Here is a 25,973-nt window from a genome sequence, read left to right as displayed (position 1 = left end):
AGACACTGGATACCAGGAGTAGAGGAAGGAGTATATAGAGCCGGAGACACTGGATACCAGGAGTAGAGGAAGGAGTATATAGAGCCGGAGACACTGGATACCAGGAGTAGAGGAAGGAGTATATAGAGCCAGAGACACTGGATACCAGGAGTAGAGGAAGGAGTATATAGAGCCGGAGACACTGGATACCAGGAGTAGAGGAAGGAGTATATAGAGCCAGAGACACTGGATACCAGGAGTAGAGGAAGGAGTATATAGATACCAGGAGCAGATGAAGGAGTATATAGAGCCAGAGACATTGGATACCAGGAGTAGAGGAAGGAGTATATAGAGCCAGAGACACTGGATACCAGGAGTAGAGGAAGGAGTATATACAGCCGGAGACACTACATACCAGGAGTAGAGGAAGGAGTATATAGAGCCGGAGACACTGGATACCAGGAGTAGAGGAAGGAGTATATAGAGCCGGAAACACTGGATACCAGGAGTAGAGGAAGGAGTATATAGAGCTGGAGACACTGGATACCAGGAGTAGAGGAAGGAGTATATAGAGCTGGAGACACTGGATACATGAAGTAGAGGAAGGAATATATAGAGCCAGAGACACTGGATACCAGGAGTAGAGGAAGGAGTATATAGATAACAGGAGTAGAGGAAGGAGTATATAGATACCAGGAGTAGAGGAAGGAGTATATAGAGCCGGAGACACTGGATACCAGGAGTAGAGGAAGGAGTACATAGAGCCGGAGACACTGGATACCAGGAGTAGAGGAAGGAGTATATAGAGCCGGAGACACTGGAAACCAGGAGTAGAGGAAGAAGTATATAGAGCCAGAGACACTGGATACCAGGAGTAGAGGAAGGAGTACATAGAGCCGGAGACACTGGATACCAGGAGTAGAAGGAGTATATAGAGCCGGAGACACTGGATACCAGGAGCAGAAGAAGGAGTATATAGATACCAGGAGTAGAGGAAGGAGTATATAGAGCCGGAGATACTGGATACCAGGAGTAGAAGAAGGAGTATATAGAGACGGAGACACTGGATACCAGGAGTAGAGGAAGGAGTATATAGAGCAGGAGACACTGGATACCAGGAGTAGAGGAAGGAGTATATAGAGCCGGAGACACTGGATACCAGGAGTAGAGGAAGGAGTATATAGATACCAGGAGTAGAGGAAGGAGTATATAGAGCCGGAGACACTGGATACCAGGAGTAGAGGAAGGAGTATATAGAGCCGGAGACACTGGATACCAGGAGTAGAGGAAGGAGTATATAGAGCTGGAGACACTGGATACCAGGAGTAGAGGAAGGAGTATATAGAGAGCCGGAGACACTGGATACCAGGAGTAGAGGAAGGAGTATATAGAGCTGGAGACACTGGATACCAGAAGTAGAGGAAGGAGTATATAGATAACAGGAGTAGAGGAAGGAGTATATAGAGCTGGAGACACTGGATACCAGGAGTAGAGGAAGGAGTATATAGAGCCGGAGACACTGGATACCAGGAGTAGAGGAAGGAGTATATAGATACCAGGAGCAGATGAAGGAGTATATAGAGCCAGAGACACTGGATACCAGGAGTAGAGGAAGGAGTATATAGAGCCGGAGACACTGGATACCAGGAGTAGAGGAAGGAGTATATAGAGCTGGAGACACTGGATACCAGGAGTAGAGGAAGGAGTATATAGAGCCGGAGACACTGGATACCAGGAGTAGAGGAAGGAGTATATAGAGCCAGAGACACTGGATACCAGGAGTAGAGGAAGGAGTATATACAGCCGGAGACACTACATACCAGGAGTAGAGGAAGGAGTATATAGAGCCGGAGACACTGGATACCAGGAGTAGAGGAAGGAGTATATATAGAGCTGGAGACACTGGATACCAGGAGTAGAGGAAGGAGTATATAGAGCCGGAAACACTGGATACCAGGAGTAGAGGAAGGAGTATATAGAGCTGGAGACACTGGATACCAGGAGTAGAGGAAGGAGTATATAGAGCTGGAGACACTGGATACATGAAGTAGAGGAAGGAGTATATAGAGCCAGAGACACTGGATACCAGGAGTAGAGGAAGGAGTATATAGATACCAGGAGTAGAGGAAGGAGTATATAGATACCAGGAGTAGAGGAAGGAGTATATAGAGCCGGAGACACTGGATACCAGGAGTAGAGGAAGGAGTACATAGAGCCGGAGACACTGGATACCAGGAGTAGAGGAAGGAGTATATAGAGCCGGAGACACTGGATACCAGGAGTAGAGGAAGGAGTATATAGATACCAGGAGCAGATGAAGGAGTATATAGAGCCAGAGACACTGGATACCAGGAGTAGAGGAAGGAGTATATAGAGCCGGAGACACTGGATACCAGGAGTAGAGGAAGGAGTATATAGAGCTGGAGACACTGGATACCAGGAGTAGAGGAAGGAGTATATAGAGCCGGAGACACTGGATACCAGGAGTAGAGGAAGGAGTATATAGAGCCAGAGACACTGGATACCAGGAGTAGAGGAAGGAGTATATACAGCCGGAGACACTACATACCAGGAGTAGAGGAAGGAGTATATAGAGCCGGAGACACTGGATACCAGGAGTAGAGGAAGGAGTATATATAGAGCTGGAGACACTGGATACCAGGAGTAGAGGAAGGAGTATATAGAGCCGGAAACACTGGATACCAGGAGTAGAGGAAGGAGTATATAGAGCTGGAGACACTGGATACCAGGAGTAGAGGAAGGAGTATATAGAGCTGGAGACACTGGATACATGAAGTAGAGGAAGGAGTATATAGAGCCAGAGACACTGGATACCAGGAGTAGAGGAAGGAGTATATAGATACCAGGAGTAGAGGAAGGAGTATATAGATACCAGGAGTAGAGGAAGGAGTATATAGAGCCGGAGACACTGGATACCAGGAGTAGAGGAAGGAGTACATAGAGCCGGAGACACTGGATACCAGGAGTAGAGGAAGGAGTATATAGAGCCGGAGACACTGGAAACCAGGAGTAGAGGAAGGAGTATATAGAGCCAGAGACACTGGATACCAGGAGTAGAGGAAGGAGTACATAGAGCCGGAGACACTGGATACCAGGAGTAGAAGAAGGAGTATATAGAGCCGGAGACACTGGATACCAGGAGTAGAAGAAGGAGTATATAGATACCAGGAGTAGAGGAAGGAGTATATAGAGCCGGAGATACTGGATATCAGGAGTAGAAGAAGGAGTATATAGAGCCGGAGACACTGGATACCAGGAGTAGAGGAAGGAGTATATAGAGCTGGAGACACTGGATACCAGGAGTAGAGGAAGGAGTATATAGAGCCGGAGACACTGGATACCAGGAGTAGAGGAAGGAGTATATAGAGCTGGAGACACTGGATACCAGGAGTAGAGGAAGGAGTATATAGAGCTGGAGACACTGGATACATGAAGTAGAGGAAGGAGTATATAGAGCCAGAGACACTGGATACCAGGAGTAGAGGAAGGAGTATATAGATACCAGGAGTAGAGGAAGGAGTATATAGAGCCGGAGACACTGGATACCAGGAGTAGAGGAAGGAGTATATAGAGCCGGAGACACTGGATACCAGGAGTAGAGGAAGGAGTATATAGAGCCGGAGACACTTCATACCAGGAGTAGAGGAAGAAGTATATAGATACCAGGAGTAGAGGAAGGAGTATATAGATACCAGGAGTAGAGGAAGGAGTATATAGATACCAGGAGTAGAAGAAGGAGTATATAGAGCCGGAGACACTGGATACCAGGAGTAGAGGAAGGAGTACATAGAGCCGGAGACACTGGATACCAGGAGTAGAAGGAGTATATAGAGCCGGAGACACTTCATACCAGGAGTAGAGGAAGGAGTATATAGATAACAGGAGTAGAGGAAGGAGTATATAGATACCAGGAGTAGAGGAAGGAGTATATAGAGCCGGAGACACTGGATACCAGGAGTAGAGGAAGGAGTATATAGAGCCGGAGACACTGGATACCAGGAGTAGAGGAAGGAGTATATAGAGCCGGAGACACTTCATACCAGGAGTAGAGGAAGAAGTATATAGATACCAGGAGTAGAGGAAGGAGTATATAGATACCAGGAGTAGAGGAAGGAGTATATAGATACCAGGAGTAGAAGAAGGAGTATATAGAGCCGGAGACACTGGATACCAGGAGTAGAGGAAGGAGTACATAGAGCCGGAGACACTGGATACCAGGAGTAGAAGGAGTATATAGAGCCGGAGACACTTCATACCAGGAGTAGAGGAAGGAGTATATAGATAACAGGAGTAGAGGAAGGAGTATATAGATACCAGGAGTAGAGGAAGGAGTATATAGAGCCGGAGACACTGGATACCAGGAGTAGAGGAAGGAGTACATAGAGCCGGAGACACTGGATACCAGGAGTAGAGGAAGGAGTATATAGAGCCGGAGACACTGGAAACCAGGAGTAGAGGAAGGTGTATATAGAGCAGGAGACACTGGATACCAGGAGTAGAAGAAGGAGTATATAGAGCCGGAGACACTGGATACCAGGAGTAGAAGAAGGAGTATATAGAGCCGGAGACACTGGATACCAGGAGTAGAAGAAGGAGTATATAGATACCAGGAGTAGAGGAAGGAGTATATAGAGCCGGAGATACTGGATACCAGGAGTAGAAGAAGGAGTATATAGAGCCGGAGACACTGGATACCAGGAGTAGAGGAAGGAGTATATAGAGCTGGAGACACTGGATACCAGGAGTAGAGGAAGGAGTATATAGAGCCGGAGACACTGGATACCAGGAGTAGAGGAAGGAGTATATAGAGCAGGAGACACTGGATACATGAAGTAGAGGAAGGAGTATATAGAGCCAGAGACACTGGATACCAGGAGTAGAGGAAGGAGTATATAGATACCAGGAGTAGAGGAAGGAGTATATAGAGCTGGAGACACTGGATACCAGGAGTAGAGGAAGGAGTATATAGAGCTGGAGACACTGGATACATGAAGTAGAGGAAGGAGTATATAGAGCCGGAGACACTGGATACCAGGAGTAGAGGAAGGAGTATATAGAGCCGGAGACACTGGATACCAGGAGTAGAGGAAGAAGTATATAGATACCAGGAGTAGAGGAAGGAGTATATAGATACCAGGAGTAGAGGAAGGAGTATATAGATACCAGGAGTAGAGGAAGGAGTATATAGAGCCGGAGACACTGGATACCAGGAGTAGAGGAAGGAGTATATAAAGACGGAGACACTGGATACCAGGAGTAGAAGGAGTATATAGAGCCGGAGACACTGGATACCAGGAGTAGAAGAAGGAGTATATAGATACCAGGAGTAGAGGAAGGAGTATATAGAGCCGGAGATACTGGATACCAGGAGTAGAAGAAGGAGTATATAGAGACGGAGACACTGGATACCAGGAGTAGAGGAAGGAGTATATAGAGCCGGAGACACTGGATACCAGGAGTAGAGGAAGGAGTATATAGAGACGGAGACACTGGATACCAGGAGTAGAGGAAGGAGTATATAGACCCGGAGACACTGGATACCAGGAGTAGAGGAAGAAGTATATAGAGCAGGTGATATATTGGTCTTACCTGAGGCGGTAGGGAGAGCTGCAGAGTCAGACGCACAAATTGAGTCTCCGGGTCGTCACAAGTGGTAGGATGTAAAGTGATCCTCAGCACCAATCTATAACAAACACAATGTCAGCGATAGAGGAGAATAAAAACAAACTCCCGAAAAAGAAGCTGGAGCCTATACATTGCGTAGGGGTAGAAAATGTAAACCTGTCCTCCTGAGACTCCTCCAATTCATCGAGATATATGGACTGAAGGACTTGAAGCTCCTGAGAGAGTGACCTGAAGAAACAGAAAAAACCCTAAACGTGAGCCATACAAAAGACATATAATACCCCCCAGTACTGAGAGCAGAGTATAATAATACCAGACATATAATACCCCCCCCAGTACTGAGAGAAGAGTATAATAATACCAGACATATAATACCCCCCCCCAGTACTGAGAGCAGAGTATAATAACACCAGACATATAATACTCCCCAGTACTGAGAGCAGAGTATAATACCAGACATATAATACCCCCCCCAGTACTGAGAGCAGAGTATAATAATACCAGACATATAATACCCCCCCCCCCAGTACTGAGAGCAGAGTATAATAATACCAGACATATAATACCCCCCCAGTACTGAGAGCAGAGTATAATAATACCAGACATATAATACCCCCCCCCCAGTACTGAGAGCAGAGTATAATAATACCAGACATATAATACCCCCCAGTACTGAGAGCAGAGTATAATAATACCAGACATATAATACCCCCCAGTACTGAGAGCAGAGTATAATAACACCAGACATATAATACCCCCCAGTACTGAGAGCAGAGTATAATAATACCAGACATATAATACCCCCCAGTACTGAGAGCAGAGTATAATAATACCAGACATATAATACCCCCCCCCAGTACTGAGAGCAGAGTATAATAATACCAGACATATAATACCCCTCAGTACTGAGAGCAGAGTATAATAATACCAGACATATAATACCCCCCAGTACTGAGAGCAGAGTATAATAACACCAGACATATAATACCCCCCAGTACTGAGAGCAGAGTATAATACCAGACATATAATACCCCCCCCCAGTACTGAGAGCAGAGTATAATACCAGACATATAATACCCCCCAGTACTGAGAGCAGAGTATAATAATACCAGACATATAATACCCCCCAGTACTGAGAGCAGAGTATAATACCAGACATATAATACCCCCCAGTACTGAGAGCAGAGTATAATAATACCAGACATATAATACCCCCCAGTACTGAGAGCAGAGTATAATAATACCAGACATATAATACCCCCCAGTACTGAGAGCAGAGTATAATAACACCAGACATATAATACCCCCCAGTACTGAGAGCAGAGTATAATAATACCAGACATATAATACCCCCCGGTACTGAGAGCAGAGTATAATAATACCAGACATATAATACCCCCCAGTACTGAGAGCAGAGTATAATAATACCCCCCAGTACTGAGAGCAGAGTATAATAATACCAGACATATAATACCCCCCAGTACTGAGAGCAGAGTATAATAATACCAGACATATAATACCCCCCAGTACGGAGAGCAGAGTATAATAATACCAGACATATAATACCCCCCAGTACTGAGAGCAGAGTATAATAATACCAGACATATAATACCCCCCAGTACTGAGAGCAGAGTATAATAATACCCCCCAGTACTGAGAGCAGAGTATAATAATACCAGACATATAATACCCCCCAGTACTGAGAGCAGAGTATAATAATACCCCCCAGTACTGAGAGCAGAGTATAATACCAGACATATAATACCCCCCAGTACTGAGAGCAGAGTATAATAATACCAGACATATAATACCCCTCAGTACTGAGAGCAGAGTATAATACCAGACATATAATACCCCCCAGTACTGAGAGCAGAGTATAATAATACCAGACATATAATACCCCCCAGTACTGAGAGCAGAGTATAATAATACCCCCCAGTACTGAGAGCAGAGTATAATACCAGACATATAATACCCCCCAGTACTGAGAGCAGAGTATAATAATACCAGACATATAATACCCCTCAGTACTGAGAGCAGAGTATAATACCAGACATATAATACCCCCCAGTACTGAAAGCAGAGTATAATAACACCAGACATATAATACCCCCCCAGTACTGAGCAGAGTATAATAATACCAGACATATAACACCCCCCAGTACTGAGAGCAGAGTATAATAATACCAGACATATAATACCCCCCAGTACTGAGAGCAGAGTATAATAATACCAGACATATAATACCCCCCAGTACTGAGGGCAGAGTATAATAATACCAGACATATAATACCCCCCAGTACTGAGAGCAGAGTATAATAACACCAGACATATAATAACCCCCAGTACTGAGAGCAGAGTATAATAATACCAGACATATAATACCCCCCAGTACTGAGAGCAGAGTATAATAATACCAGACATATAATACCCCCCAGTACTGAGAGCAGAGTATAATAATACCCCCCAGTACTGAGAGCAGAGTATAATAATACCAGACATATAATACCCCCCAGTACTGAGAGCAGAGTATAATACCAGACATATAATACCCCTCAGTACTGAGAGCAGAGTATAATACCAGACATATAATACCCCCCAGTACTGAGAGCAGAGTATAATAACACCAGACATATAATACCCCCCCAGTACTGAGAGCAGAGTATAATAATACCAGACATATAACACCCCCCAGTACTGAGAGCAGAGTATAATAATACCAGACATATAATACCCCCCAGTACTGAGAGCAGAGTATAATAATACCAGACATATAATACCCCCCCAGTACTGAGAGCAGAGTATAATAATACCAGACATATAATACCCCCCCAGTACTGAGAGCAGAGTATAATAATACCAGACATATAATACCCCCCCAGTACTGAGAGCAGAGTATAATAACACCAGACATATAATACCCCCCAGTACTGAGAGCAGAGTATAATAACACCAGACATATAATACCCCTCAGTACTGAGAGCAGAGTATAATACCAGACATATAATACCCCCCAGTACTGAGAGCAGAGTATAATAACACCAGACATATAATACCCCCCAGTACTGAGAGCAGAGTATAATAATACCAGACATATAATACTCCCCCCCAGTACTGAGAGCAGAGTATAATAACACCAGACATATAATACCCCCCAGTACTGAGAGCAGAGTATAATAATACCAGACATATAATACTCCCCCCCAGTACTGAGAGCAGAGTATAATACCAGACATATAATACACCCCCCCCAGTACTGAGAGCAGAGTATAATAATACCAGACATATAATACCCCCCCAGTACTGAGAGCAGAGTATAATAATACCCCCCAGTACTGAGAGCAGAGTATAATAATACCAGACATATAATACCCCCCAGTACTGAGAGCAGAGTATAATAATACCAGACATATAATACCCCCCCAGTACTGAGGGCAGAGTATAATAACACCAGACATATAATACCCCCCAGTACTGAGAGCAGAGTATAATACCAGACATATAATACCCCCCAGTACTGAGAGCAGAGTATAATAATACCAGACATATAATACCCCCCAGTACTGAGAGCAGAGTATAATAATACCAGACATATAATACCCCCCAGTACTGAGAGCAGAGTATAATAACACCCCCCAGTACTGAGAGCAGAGTATAATAATACCAGACATATAATACCCCCCCAGTACTGAGGGCAGAGTATAATAACACCAGACATATAATACCCCCCAGTACTGAGAGCAGAGTATAATACCAGACATATAATACCCCCCAGTACTGAGAGCAGAGTATAATAACACCAGACATATAATACCCCCCAGTACTGAGAGCAGAGTATAATAATACCAGACATATAATACTCCCCAGTACTGAGAGCAGAGTATAATAATACCAGACATATAATACCCCCCAGTACTGAGAGCAGAGTATAATAATACCCCCCAGTACTGAGAGCAGACATATAATACCCCCCAGTACTGAGAGCAGAGTATAATAATACCCCCCAGTACTGAGAGCAGAGTATAATACCAGACATATAATACCCCCCAGTACTGAGAGCAGAGTATAATAATACCAGACATATAATACCCCGCAGTACTGAGAGCAGAGTATAATAACACCAGACATATAATACCCCCCCAGTACTGAGAGCAGAGTATAATAACACCAGACATATAATACCCCCCCAGTACTGAGCAGAGTATAATAATACCAGACATATAATACCCCCCAGTACTGAGAGCAGAGTATAATAACACCAGACATATAATACCCCCCCAGTACTGAGCAGAGTATAATAATACCAGACATATAACACCCCCCAGTACTGAGAGCAGAGTATAATAACACCAGACATATAATACCCCCCCAGTACTGAGCAGAGTATAATAATACCAGACATATAACACCCCCCAGTACTGAGAGCAGAGTATAATAATACCAGACATATAATACCCCCCAGTACTGAGAGCAGAGTATAATAACACCAGACATATAATACCCCCCAGTACTGAGAGCAGAGTATAATAATACCAGACATATAATACCCCCCAGTACTGAGAGCAGAGTATAATAATACCAGACATATAATAACCCCCAGTACTGAGGGCAGAGTATAATAATACCAGACATATAATACCCCCCAGTACTGAGAGCAGAGTATAATAACACCAGACATATAATACCCCCCCAGTACTGAGAGCAGAGTATAATAACACCAGACATATAATACCCCCCCAGTACTGAGCTGAGAGCAGAGTATAATAATACCAGACATATAACACCCCCCAGTACTGAGAGCAGAGTATAATAATACCAGACATATAATACCCCCCAGTACTGAGAGCAGAGTATAATAATACCAGACATATAATACCCCCCCAGTACTGAGGGCAGAGTATAATAACACCAGACATATAATACCCCCCAGTACTGAGAGCAGAGTATAATGCCAGACATATAATACCCCCCAGTACTGAGAGCAGAGTATAATAACACCAGACATATAATACCCCCCAGTACTGAGAGCAGAGTATAATAATACCAGACATATAATACTCCCCAGTACTGAGAGCAGAGTATAATAATACCAGACATATAATACCCCCCAGTACTGAGAGCAGAGTATAATACCAGACATATAATACCCCCCAGTACTGAGAGCAGAGTATAATACCAGACATATAATACCCCCCAGTACTGAGAGCAGAGTACAATAATACCAGACATATAATACCCCCCCCCAGTACTGAGGGCAGAGTATAATACCCCCCCAGTACTGAGGGCAGAGTATAATAATACCAGACATATAATACCCCCCAGTACTGAGAGCAGAGTATAATAATACCAGACATATAATACCCCCCCAGTACTGAGAGCAGAGTATAATAATACCAGACATATAATACCCCCCAGTACTGAGAGCAGAGTATAATAACACCAGACATATAATACCCCCCAGTACTGAGAGCAGAGTATAATAACACCAGACATATAATACCCCCCCAGTACTGAGAGCAGAGTATAATAATACCAGACATATAATACCCCCCAGTACTGAGAGCAGAGTATAATAACACCAGACATATAATACCCCCCCAGTACTGAGAGCAGAGTATAATAATACCAGACATATAATACCCCCCAGTACTGAGAGCAGAGTATAATAATACCAGACATATAATACCCCCCAGTACTGAGAGCAGAGTATAATAATACCAGACATATAATACCCCCAGTACTGAGAGCAGAGTATAATAATACCAGACATATAATACTCCCCAGTACTGAGAGCAGAGTATAATACCAGACATATAATACCCCCCAGTACTGAGAGCAGAGTATAATACCAGACATATAATACCCCCCAGTACTGAGAGCAGAGTATAATAACACCAGACATATAATACCCCCCCAGTACTGAGAGCAGAGTATAATAACACCAGACATATAATACTCCCCCCCAGTACTGAGAGCAGAGTATAATAACACCAGACATATAATACTCCCCCCCAGTACTGAGAGCAGAGTATAATAATACCAGACATATAATACCCCCCCAGTACTGAGGGCAGAGTATAATACCCCCCCCCAGTACTGAGGGCAGAGTATAATAATACCAGACATATAATACCCCCCAGTACTGAGAGCAGAGTATAATAATACCAGACATATAATACCCCCCCAGTACTGAGAGCAGAGTATAATAACACCAGACATATAATACCCCCCCAGTACTGAGGGCAGAGTATAATAATACCAGACATATAATACCCCCCCAGTACTGAGAGCAGAGTATAATACCAGACATATAATACCCCCCAGTACTGAGAGCAGAGTATAATAATACCAGACATATAATAACCCCCAGTACTGAGAGAAGAGTATAATAACACCAGACATATAATACCCCCCCAGTACTGAGAAGAGTATAATAATACCAGACATATAATACCCCCCCAGTACTGAGAGCAGAGTATAATAACACCAGACATATAATACCCCCCCAGTACTGAGAAGAGTATAATAATACCAGACATATAATACCCCCCCAGTACTGAGAGCAGAGTATAATAACACCAGACATATAATACCCCCCCAGTACTGAGAGCAGAGTATAATAACACCAGACATATAATACACCCCAGTACTGAGAGCAGGGTATAATAATACCAGACATATAATACCCCCCCCCAGTACTGAGGGCAGAGTATAATACCCCCCCAGTACTGAGGGCAGAGTATAATAATACCAGACATATAATACCCCCCAGTACTGAGAGCAGAGTATAATAACACCAGACATATAATACCCCCCAGTACTGAGAGCAGAGTATAATAACACCAGACATATAATACCCCCCAGTACTGAGAGCAGAGTATAATAACACCAGACATATAATACCCCCCAGTACTGAGAGCAGAGTATAATACCAGACATATAATACCCCCCCAGTACTGAGAGCAGAGTATAATAACACCAGACATATAATACCCCCCAGTACTGAGAGCAGAGTATAATAATACCAGACATATAATACTCCCCAGTACTGAGAGCAGAGTATAATAACACCAGACATATAATACCCCCCAGTACTGAGAGCAGAGTATAATAACACCAGACATATAATACCCCCCAGTACTGAGAGCAGAGTATAATACCAGACATATAATACCCCCCAGTACTGAGAGCAGAGTATAATAATACCAGACATATAATACCCCCCCAGTACTGAGAGCAGAGTATAATAACACCAGACATATAATACCCCCCCAGTACTGAGAAGAGTATAATAATACCAGACATATAATACCCCCCCAGTACTGAGAGCAGAGTATAATAACACCAGACATATAATACCCCCCCAGTACTGAGAGCAGAGTATAATAACACCAGACATATAATACCCCCCAGTACTGAGAGCAGAGTATAATAACACCAGACATATAATACCCCCCAGTACTGAGAGCAGAGTATAATACCAGACATATAATACCCCCCCAGTACTGAGAGCAGAGTATAATAACACCAGACATATAATACCCCCCAGTACTGAGAGCAGAGTATAATAATACCAGACATATAATACTCCCCAGTACTGAGAGCAGAGTATAATAATACCAGACATATAATACCCCCCAGTACTGAGAGCAGAGTATAATAATACCCCCCAGTACTGAGAGCAGAGTATAATACCAGACATATAATACCCCCCCAGTACTGAGAGCAGAGTATAATAACACCAGACATATAATACCCCCCAGTACTGAGAGCAGAGTATAATAATACCAGACATATAATACCCCCCAGTACTGAGAGCAGAGTATAATAATACCAGACATATAATACCCCCCAGTACTGAGAGCAGAGTATAATAACACCAGACATATAATACCCCCCAGTACTGAGAGCAGAGTATAATAACACCCCCCAGTACTGAGAGCAGACATATAATACCCCCCAGTACTGAGAGCAGAGTATAATAATACCAGACATATAATACTCCCCAGTACTGAGAGCAGAGTATAATAACACCAGACATATAATACCCCCCAGTACTGAGAGCAGAGTATAATAATACCAGACATATAATACCCCCAGTACTGAGAGCAGAGTATAATAACACCAGACATATAATACCCCCCCAGTACTGAGAGCAGAGTATAATAATACCAGACATATAATACCCCCCCAGTACTGAGAGCAGAGTATAATAATACCAGACATATAATACCCCCCAGTACTGAGAGCAGAGTATAATAATACCAGACATATAATACCGCCCAGTACTGAGAGCAGAGTATAATAATACCAGACATATAATACTCCCCCCCAGTACTGAGAGCAGAGTATAATAATACCAGACATATAATACACCCCCCCCAGTACTGAGAGCAGAGTATAATAATACCAGACATATAATACCCCCCAGTACTGAGAGCAGAGTATAATAACACCAGACATATAATACCCCCCAGTACTGAGAGCAGAGTATAATAACACCAGACATATAATACCCCCCCAGTACTGAGCAGAGTATAATAATACCAGACATATAACACCCCCCAGTACTGAGAGCAGAGTATAATAATACCAGACATATAATACCCCCCAGTACTGAGAGCAGAGTATAATAACACCAGACATATAATACCCCCCAGTACTGAGAGCAGAGTATAATAATACCAGACATATAATACCCCCCAGTACTGAGAGCAGAGTATAATAATACCAGACATATAATAACCCCCAGTACTGAGGGCAGAGTATAATAATACCAGACATATAATACCCCCCAGTACTGAGAGCAGAGTATAATAACACCAGACATATAATACCCCCCCAGTACTGAGAGCAGAGTATAATAACACCAGACATATAATACCCCCCCAGTACTGAGCTGAGAGCAGAGTATAATAATACCAGACATATAACACCCCCCAGTACTGAGAGCAGAGTATAATAATACCAGACATATAATACCCCCCAGTACTGAGAGCAGAGTATAATAATACCAGACATATAATACCCCCCCAGTACTGAGGGCAGAGTATAATAACACCAGACATATAATACCCCCCAGTACTGAGAGCAGAGTATAATACCAGACATATAATACCCCCCAGTACTGAGAGCAGAGTATAATAACACCAGACATATAATACCCCCCAGTACTGAGAGCAGAGTATAATAATACCAGACATATAATACTCCCCAGTACTGAGAGCAGAGTATAATAATACCAGACATATAATACCCCCCAGTACTGAGAGCAGAGTATAATACCAGACATATAATACCCCCCAGTACTGAGAGCAGAGTATAATACCAGACATATAATACCCCCCAGTACTGAGAGCAGAGTACAATAATACCAGACATATAATACCCCCCCCCAGTACTGAGGGCAGAGTATAATACCCCCCCAGTACTGAGGGCAGAGTATAATAATACCAGACATATAATACCCCCCAGTACTGAGAGCAGAGTATAATAATACCAGACATATAATACCCCCCCAGTACTGAGAGAAGAGTATAATAATACCAGACATATAATACCCCCCAGTACTGAGAGCAGAGTATAATAACACCAGACATATAATACCCCCCAGTACTGAGAGCAGAGTATAATAACACCAGACATATAATACCCCCCCAGTACTGAGAGCAGAGTATAATAATACCAGACATATAATACCCCCCAGTACTGAGAGCAGAGTATAATAACACCAGACATATAATACCCCCCCAGTACTGAGAGCAGAGTATAATAATACCAGACATATAATACCCCCCAGTACTGAGAGCAGAGTATAATAATACCAGACATATAATACCCCCCAGTACTGAGAGCAGAGTATAATAATACCAGACATATAATACCCCCAGTACTGAGAGCAGAGTATAATAATACCAGACATATAATACTCCCCAGTACTGAGAGCAGAGTATAATACCAGACATATAATACCCCCCAGTACTGAGAGCAGAGTATAATACCAGACATATAATACCCCCCAGTACTGAGAGCAGAGTATAATAACACCAGACATATAATACCCCCCCAGTACTGAGAGCAGAGTATAATAACACCAGACATATAATACTCCCCCCCAGTACTGAGAGCAGAGTATAATAACACCAGACATATAATACTCCCCCCCAGTACTGAGAGCAGAGTATAATAATACCAGACATATAATACCCCCCCAGTACTGAGGGCAGAGTATAATACCCCCCCCCCAGTACTGAGGGCAGAGTATAATAATACCAGACATATAATACCCCCCAGTACTGAGAGCAGAGTATAATAATACCAGACATATAATACCCCCCCCAGTACTGAGAGCAGAGTATAATAACACCAGACATATAATACCCCCCCAGTACTGAGGGCAGAGTATAATAATACCAGACATATAATACCCCCCCAGTACTGAGAGCAGAGTATAATACCAGACATATAATACCCCCCAGTACTGAGAGCAGAGTATAATAATACCAGACATATAATAACCCCCAGTACTGAGAGAAGAGTATAATAACACCAGACATATAATACCCCCCCAGTACTGAGAAGAGTATAATAATACCAGACATATAATACCCCCCCAGTACTGAGAGCAGAGTATAATAACACCAGACATATAATACACCCCAGTACTGAGAGCAGGGTATAATAATACCAGACATATAATACCCCCCCCCAGTACTGAGGGCAGAGTATAATACCCCCCCAGTACTGAGGGCAGAGTATAATAATACCAGACATATAATACCCCCCAGTACTGAGAGCAGAGTATAATAACACCAGACATATAATACCCCCCAGTACTGAGAGCAGAGTATAATAACACCAGACATATAATACCCCCCAGTACTGAGAGCAGAGTATAATAACACCAGACATATAATACCCCCCAGTACTGAGAGCAGAGTATAATACCAGACATATAATACCCCCCCAGTACTGAGAGCAGAGTATAATAACACCAGACATATAATACCCCCCAGTACTGAGAGCAGAGTATAATAATACCAGACATATAATACTCCCCAGTACTGAGAGCAGAGTATAACAACACCAGACATATAATACCCCCCAGTACTGAGAGCAGAGTATAATAACACCAGACATATAATACCCCCCAGTACTGAGAGCAGAGTATAATACCAGACATATAATACCCCCCAGTACTGAGAGCAGAGTATAATAATACCAGACATATAATACCCCCCCAGTACTGAGAGCAGAGTATAATAACACCAGACATATAATACCCCCCAGTACTGAGAAGAGTATAATAATACCAGACATATAATACCCCCCCAGTACTGAGAGCAGAGTATAATAACACCAGACATATAATACCCCCCAGTACTGAGAGCAGAGTATAATAACACCAGACATATAATACCCCCAGTACTGAGAGCAGAGTATAATAACACCAGACATATAATACCCCCCAGTACTGAGAGCAGAGTATAATACCAGACATATAATACCCCCCCAGTACTGAGAGCAGAGTATAATAACACCAGACATATAATACCCCCCAGTACTGAGAGCAGAGTATAATAATACCAGACATATAATACTCCCCAGTACTGAGAGCAGAGTATAATAATACCAGACATATAATACCCCCCAGTACTGAGAGCAGAGTATAATAATACCCCCCAGTACTGAGAGCAGAGTATAATACCAGACATATAATACCCCCCCAGTACTGAGAGCAGAGTATAATAACACCAGACATATAATACCCCCCAGTACTGAGAGCAGAGTATAATAATACCAGACATATAATACCCCCCAGTACTGAGAGCAGAGTATAATAATACCAGACATATAATACCCCCCAGTACTGAGAGCAGAGTATAATAACACCAGACATATAATACCCCCCAGTACTGAGAGCAGAGTATAATAACACCCCCCAGTACTGAGAGCAGACATATAATACCCCCCAGTACTGAGAGCAGAGTATAATAATACCAGACATATAATACACCCCCCCCAGTACTGAGAGCAGAGTATAATAATACCAGACATATAATACCCCCCAGTACTGAGAGCAGAGTATAATAACACCAGACATATAATACCCCCCAGTACTGAGAGCAGAGTATAATAACACCAGACATATAATACCCCCCCAGTACTGAGAAGAGTATAATAATACCAGACATATAATACCCCCCCAGTACTGAGAGCAGAGTATAATAACACCAGACATATAATACCCCCCCAGTACTGAGAGCAGAGTATAATAACACCAGACATATAATACCCCCCAGTACTGAGAGCAGAGTATAATAACACCAGACATATAATACCCCCCAGTACTGAGAGCAGAGTATAATACCAGACATATAATACCCCCCCAGTACTGAGAGCAGAGTATAATAACACCAGACATATAATACCCCCCAGTACTGAGAGCAGAGTATAATAATACCAGACATATAATACTCCCCAGTACTGAGAGCAGAGTATAATAATACCAGACATATAATACCCCCCAGTACTGAGAGCAGAGTATAATAATACCCCCCAGTACTGAGAGCAGAGTATAATACCAGACATATAATACCCCCCCAGTACTGAGAGCAGAGTATAATAACACCAGACATATAATACTCCCCAGTACTGAGAGCAGAGTATAATAATACCAGACATATAATACTCCCCAGTACTGAGAGCAGAGTATAATAATACCAGACATATAATACTCCCCAGTACTGAGAGCAGAGTATAATAACACCAGACATATAATACCCCCCAGTACTGAGAGCAGAGTATAATAATACCAGACATATAATACCCCCAGTACTGAGAGCAGAGTATAATAACACCAGACATATAATACCCCCCCAGTACTGAGAGCAGAGTATAATAATACCAGACATATAATACCCCCCCAGTACTGAGAGCAGAGTATAATAATACCAGACATATAATACCCCCCAGTACTGAGAGCAGAGTATAATAATACCAGACATATAATACCCCCCAGTACTGAGAGCAGAGTATAATAACACCAGACATATAATACCCCCCAGTACTGAGAGCAGAGTATAATAACACCAGACATATAATACACCCCAGTACTGAGAGCAGGGTATAATAATACCAGACATATAATACCCCCCCCCCAGTACTGAGGGCAGAGTATAATACCCCCCCAGTACTGAGGGCAGAGTATAATAATACCAGACATATAATACCCCCCAGTACTGAGAGCAGAGTATAATAATACCAGACATATAATACCCCCCCCCAGTACTGAGGGCAGAGTATAATACCCCCCCAGTACTGAGGGCAGAGTATAATAATACCAGACATATAATACCCCCCAGTACTGAGAGCAGAGTATAATAACACCAGACATATAATACCCCCCAGTACTGAGAGCAGAGTATAATAACACCAGACATATAATACCCCCCAGTACTGAGAGCAGAGTATAATAACACCAGACATATAATACCCCCCAGTACTGAGAGCAGAGTATAATACCAGACATATAATACCCCCCCCAGTACTGAGAGCAGAGTATAATAACACCAGACATATAATACCCCCCAGTACTGAGAGCAGAGTATAATAATACCAGACATATAATACTCCCCAGTACTGAGAGCAGAGTATAATAACACCAGACATATAATACCCCCCAGTACTGAGAGCAGAGTATAATAACACCAGACATATAATACCCCCCAGTACTGAGAGCAGAGTATAATACCAGACATATAATACCCCCCAGTACTGAGAGCAGAGTATAATAATACCAGACATATAATACCCCCCCAGTACTGAGAGCAGAGTATAATAACACCAGACATATAATACCCCCCCAGTACTGAGAAGAGTATAATAATACCAGACATATAATACCCCCCCAGTACTGAGAGCAGAGTATAATAACACCAGACATATAATACCCCCCCAGTACTGAGAGCAGAGTATAATAACACCAGACATATAATACCCCCCAGTACTGAGAGCAGAGTATAATAACACCAGACATATAATACCCCCCAGTACTGAGAGCAGAGTATAATACCAGACATATAATACCCCCCCAGTACTGAGAGCAGAGTATAATAACACCAGACATATAATACCCCCCAGTACTGAGAGCAGAGTATAATAATACCAGACATATAATACTCCCCAGTACTGAGAGCAGAGTATAATAATACCAGACATATAATACCCCCCAGTACTGAGAGCAGAGTATAATAATACCCCCCAGTACTGAGAGCAGAGTATAATACCAGACATATAATACCCCCCCAGTACTGAGAGCAGAGTATAATAACACCAGACATATAATACCCCCCAGTACTGAGAGCAGAGTATAATAACACCAGACATATAATACCCCCCCAGTACTGAGAGCAGAGTATAATAACACCAGACATATAATACTCCCCCCCAGTACTGAGAGCAGAGTATAATAACACCAGACATATAATACCCCCCAGTACTGAGAGCAGAGTATAATAATACCAGACATATAATACCCCCCAGTACTGAGAGCAGAGTATAATAATACCAGACATATAATACCCCCCAGTACTGAGAGCAGAGTATAATAACACCAGACATATAATACCCCCCAGTACTGAGAGCAGAGTATAATAACACCCCCCAGTACTGAGAGCAGACATATAATACCCCCCAGTACTGAGAGCAGAGTATAATAATACCAGACATATAATACTCCCCAGTACTGAGAGCAGAGTATAATAACACCAGACATATAATACCCCCCAGTACTGAGAGCAGAGTATAATAATACCAGACATATAATACCCCCAGTACTGAGAGCAGAGTATAATAACACCAGACATATAATACCCCCCAGTACTGAGAGCAGAGTATAATAATACCAGACATATAATACCCCCCAGTACTGAGAGCAGAGTATAATAATACCAGACATATAATACCCCCCAGTACTGAGAGCAGAGTATAATAATACCAGACATATAATACTCCCCCCCAGTACTGAGAGCAGAGTATAATAATACCAGACATATAATACCCCCAGTACTGAGAGCAGAGTATAATAACACCAGACATATAATACCCCACCAGTACTGAGAGCAGAGTATAATAATACCAGACATATAATACCCCCCAGTACTGAGAGCAGAGTATAATAATACCAGACATATAATACCCCCCAGTACTGAGAGCAGAGTATAATAATACCAGACATATAATACTCCCCCCCAGTACTGAGAGCAGAGTATAATAATACCAGACATATAATACTCCCCCCCAGTACTGAGAGCAGAGTATAATAATACCAGACATATAATACACCCCCCCCAGTACTGAGAGCAGAGTATAATACCAGACATATAATACCCCCCCAGTACTGAGAGCAGAGTATAATAACACCAGACATATAATACCCCCCAGTACTGAGAGCAGAGTATAATAACACCAGACATATAATACCCCCCCAGTACTGAGAGCAGAGTATAATAACACCAGACATATAATACCCCCCAGTACTGAGAGCAGAGTATAATAACACCAGACATATAATACCCCCCAGTACTGAGAGCAGAGTATAATACCAGACATATAATACCCCCCCAGTACTGAGAGCAGAGTATAATAACACCAGACATATAATACCCCCCAGTACTGAGAGCAGAGTATAATAATACCAGACATATAATACTCCCCAGTACTGAGAGCAGAGTATAATAATACCAGACATATAATACCCCCCAGTACTGAGAGCAGAGTATAATAATACCCCCCAGTACTGAGAGCAGAGTATAATACCAGACATATAATACCCCCCCAGTACTGAGAGCAGAGTATAATAACACCAGACATATAATACCCCCCAGTACTGAGAGCAGAGTATAATAATACCAGACATATAATACCCCCCAGTACTGAGAGCAGAGTATAATAATACCAGACATATAATACCCCCCAGTACTGAGAGCAGAGTATAATAACACCAGACATATAATACCCCCCAGTACTGAGAGCAGAGTATAATAACACCCCCCAGTACTGAGAGCAGACATATAATACCCCCCAGTACTGAGAGCAGAGTATAATAATACCAGACATATAATACTCCCCAATACTGAGAGCAGAGTATAATAACACCAGACATATAATACCCCCCAGTACTGAGAGCAGAGTATAATAATACCAGACATATAATACCCCCAGTACTGAGAGCAGAGTATAATAACACCAGACATATAATACCCCCCCAGTACTGAGAGCAGAGTATAATAATACCAGACATATAATACCCCCCCAGTACTGAGAGCAGAGTATAATAATACCAGACATATAATACCCCCCAGTACTGAGAGCAGAGTATAATAACACCAGACATATAATACCCCCCCAGTACTGAAAAGAGTATAATAATACCAGACATATAATACCCCCCCAGTACTGAGAGCAGAGTATAATAACACCAGACATATAATACCCCCCCAGTACTGAGAGCAGAGTATAATAACACCAGACATATAATACCCCCCAGTACTGAGAGCAGAGTATAATAACACCAGACATATAATACCCCCCAGTACTGAGAGCAGAGTATAATACCAGACATATAATACCCCCCCAGTACTGAGAGCAGAGTATAATAACACCAGACATATAATACCCCCCAGTACTGAGAGCAGAGTATAATAATACCAGACATATAATACTCCCCAGTACTGAGAGCAGAGTATAATAATACCAGACATATAATACCCCCCAGTACTGAGAGCAGAGTATAATAATACCCCCCAGTACTGAGAGCAGAGTATAATACCAGACATATAATACCCCCCCAGTACTGAGAGCAGAGTATAATAACACCAGACATATAATACCCCCCAGTACTGAGAGCAGAGTATAATAATACCAGACATATAATACCCCCCAGTACTGAGAGCAGAGTATAATAATACCAGACATATAATACCCCCCAGTACTGAGAGCAGAGTATAATAACACCAGACATATAATACCCCCCAGTACTGAGAGCAGAGTATAATAACACCCCCCAGTACTGAGAGCAGACATATAATACCCCCCAGTACTGAGAGCAGAGTATAATAATACCAGACATATAATACTCCCCAGTACTGAGAGCAGAGTATAATAACACCAGACATATAATACCCCCCAGTACTGAGAGCAGAGTATAATAATACCAGACATATAATACCCCCAGTACTGAGAGCAGAGTATAATAACACCAGACATATAATACCCCCCCAGTACTGAGAGCAGAGTATAATAATACCAGACATATAATACCCCCCCAGTACTGAGAGCAGAGTATAATAATACCAGACATATAATACCCCCCAGTACTGAGAGCAGAGTATAATAATACCAGACATATAATACCCCCCAGTACTGAGAGCAGAGTATAATAACACCAGACATATAATACCCCCCCAGTACTGAGAAGAGTATAATAATACCAGACATATAATACCCCCCCAGTACTGAGAGCAGAGTATAATAACACCAGACATATAATACCCCCCCAGTACTGAGAGCAGAGTATAATAACACCAGACATATAATACCCCCCAGTACTGAGAGCAGAGTATAATAACACCAGACATATAATACCCCCCAGTACTGAGAGCAGAGTATAATAACACCAGACATATAATACCCCCCAGTACTGAGAGCAGAGTATAATACCAGACATATAATACCCCCCCAGTACTGAGAGCAGAGTATAATAACACCAGACATATAATACCCCCCAGTACTGAGAGCAGAGTATAATAATACCAGACATATAATACTCCCCAGTACTGAGAGCAGAGTATAATAATACCAGACATATAATACCCCCCAGTACTGAGAGCAGAGTATAATAATACCCCCCAGTACTGAGAGCAGAGTATAAATACCAGACATATAATACCCCCCCAGTACTGAGAGCAGAGTATAATAACACCAGACATATAATACCCCCCAGTACTGAGAGCAGAGTATAATAATACCAGACATATAATACCCCCCAGTACTGAGAGCAGAGTATAATAATACCAGACATATAATACCCCCCAGTACTGAGAGCAGAGTATAATAACACCAGACATATAATACCCCCCAGTACTGAGAGCAGAGTATAATAACACCCCCAGTACTGAGAGCAGACATATAATACCCCCCAGTACTGAGAGCAGAGTATAATAATACCAGACATATAATACTCCCCAGTACTGAGAGCAGAGTATAATAACACCAGACATATAATACCCCCCAGTACTGAGAGCAGAGTATAATAATACCAGACATATAATACCCCCCAGTACTGAGAGCAGAGTATAATAACACCAGACATATAATACCCCCCAGTACTGAGAGCAGAGTATAATAATACCAGACATATAATACCCCCCCCCAGTACTGAGAGCAGAGTATAATAACACCCCCCAGTACTGAGAGCAGACATATAATACCCCCCAGTACTGAGAGCAGAGTATAATAACACCAGACATATAATACCCCCCAGTACTGAGAGCAGAGTATAATAATACCAGACATATAATACCCCCCAGTACTGAGAGCAGAGTATAATAACACCAGACATATAATACCCCCCAGTACTGAGAGCAGAGTATAATAACACCAGACATATAATACCCCCCAGTACTGAGAGCAGAGTATAATAATACCAGACATATAATACCCCCCAGTACTGAGAGCAGAGTATAATAATACCCCCCAGTACTGAGAGCAGAGTATAATAACACCAGACATATAATACCCCCCAGTACTGAGAGCAGAGTATAATAATACCAGACATATAATACCCCCCAGTACTGAGAGCAGAGTATAATAACACCAGACATATAATACCCCCCCAGTACTGAGAGCAGAGTATAATAATACCAGACATATAATACCCCCCAGTACTGAGAGCAGAGTATATAACACCAGACATATAATACCCCCAGTACTGAGAGCAGAGTATAATAACACCAGACATATAATACCCCCCAGTACTGAGAGCAGAGTATAATAATACCAGACATATAATACCCCCCAGTACTGAGAGCAGAGTATAATAACACCAGACATATAATACCCCCCAGTACTGAGAGCAGAGTATAATAACACCAGACATATAATACCCCCCCCCCCCACCACCAGTACTTGTATAACCCATCTCACCCGTCTTCCTGCTCTTCCGCCATCTTGTTCAGGGCTTCCGGTCGCCGCTGATGACGTCAGAGCTGCGCCAGGGTTTCTAGGCAACTATTGTTACCGGAAGTCGTGGATCCGTGTCCGGGAATCTTGCTGAAAGCGGGTAAGAGGGAGGCGGCGTGTCCTGTCACTGTCCCCGATACATATATACCCTGCTAGTGTGTGTGTATATATATCTATCCTGCTAGTGTGTGTATATATCTATCCTGCTAGTGTGTGTGTATATATATATCCTGCTAGTGTGTATATATATATATCTATCCTGCTAGTGTGTGTGTATATATCTATCCTGCTAGTGTGTATATATATATCTATCCTGCTAGTGTGTGTATATATCTATCCTGCTAGTGTGTGTATATATATCTATCCTGCTAGTGTGTGTATATATCTATCCTGCTAGTGTGTGTATATATATCTATCCTGCTAGTGTGTGTGTATATATCTATCCTGCTAGTGTGTGTATATATATATCTATCCTGCTAGTGTGTGTGTATATCTATCCTGCTAGTGTGTGTATATATATATCTATCCTGCTAGTGTGTGTATATATATCTATCCTGCTAGTGTGTGTGTATATATCTATCCTGCTAGTGTGTGTATATATATATCTATCCTGCTAGTGTGTGTATATATATCTATCCTGCTAGTGTGTGTGTATATATCTATCCTGCTAGTGTGTGTATATATATATCTATCCTGCTAGTGTGTGTATATCTATCCTGCTAGTGTGTGTATATATCTATCCTGCTAGTGTGTGTATATATATCTATCCTGCTAGTGTGTGTGTATATATCTATCCTGCTAGTGTGTGTATATATATATCTATCCTGCTAGTGTGTGTGTATATCTATCCTGCTAGTGTGTATATATATCTATCCTGCTAGTGTGTGTATATATATCTATCCTGCTAGTGTGTGTGTATATATCTATCTGCTAGTGTGTGTATATATATCTATCCTGCTAGTGTGTGTATATATATATATATATCTATCCTGCTAGTGTGTATATATATCTATCCTGCTAGTGTGTGTATATATATATCTATCCTGCTAGTGTGTGTGTGTATATATCTATCCTGCTAGTGTGTGTGTATATCTATCCTGCTAGTG

General features: G+C 42.3%; 1 protein-coding gene across 1 annotated transcript in view; it reads right to left on the bottom strand.

The window, feature by feature from the left end:
* Positions 1 to 24,909, bottom strand: part of LOC142656115 (E3 ubiquitin-protein ligase RNF25-like) — a 51,588-nt gene extending 26,679 nt beyond the window's left edge. Inside the window, exons 1-3 of the mRNA XM_075831006.1 lie at positions 24,832 to 24,909; positions 5,782 to 5,853; positions 5,590 to 5,683 (exon numbers count right to left, since the gene is read on the bottom strand). Of these exons, the coding sequence (XP_075687121.1) occupies positions 5,590 to 5,683; positions 5,782 to 5,853; positions 24,832 to 24,854 (189 nt within the window). The 5' untranslated portion in view covers positions 24,855 to 24,909. The remainder of the gene's footprint in view (positions 1 to 5,589; positions 5,684 to 5,781; positions 5,854 to 24,831) is intronic.
* Positions 24,910 to 25,973: the final 1,064 nt, after the last annotated feature.

The sequence above is a fragment of the Rhinoderma darwinii genome, chromosome 6, assembly GCF_050947455.1.
Source record: "Rhinoderma darwinii isolate aRhiDar2 chromosome 6, aRhiDar2.hap1, whole genome shotgun sequence".
Taxonomy (NCBI): domain Eukaryota; kingdom Metazoa; phylum Chordata; class Amphibia; order Anura; family Rhinodermatidae; genus Rhinoderma; species Rhinoderma darwinii.
This window is presented reverse-complemented; position numbering and strand designations above follow the sequence as displayed.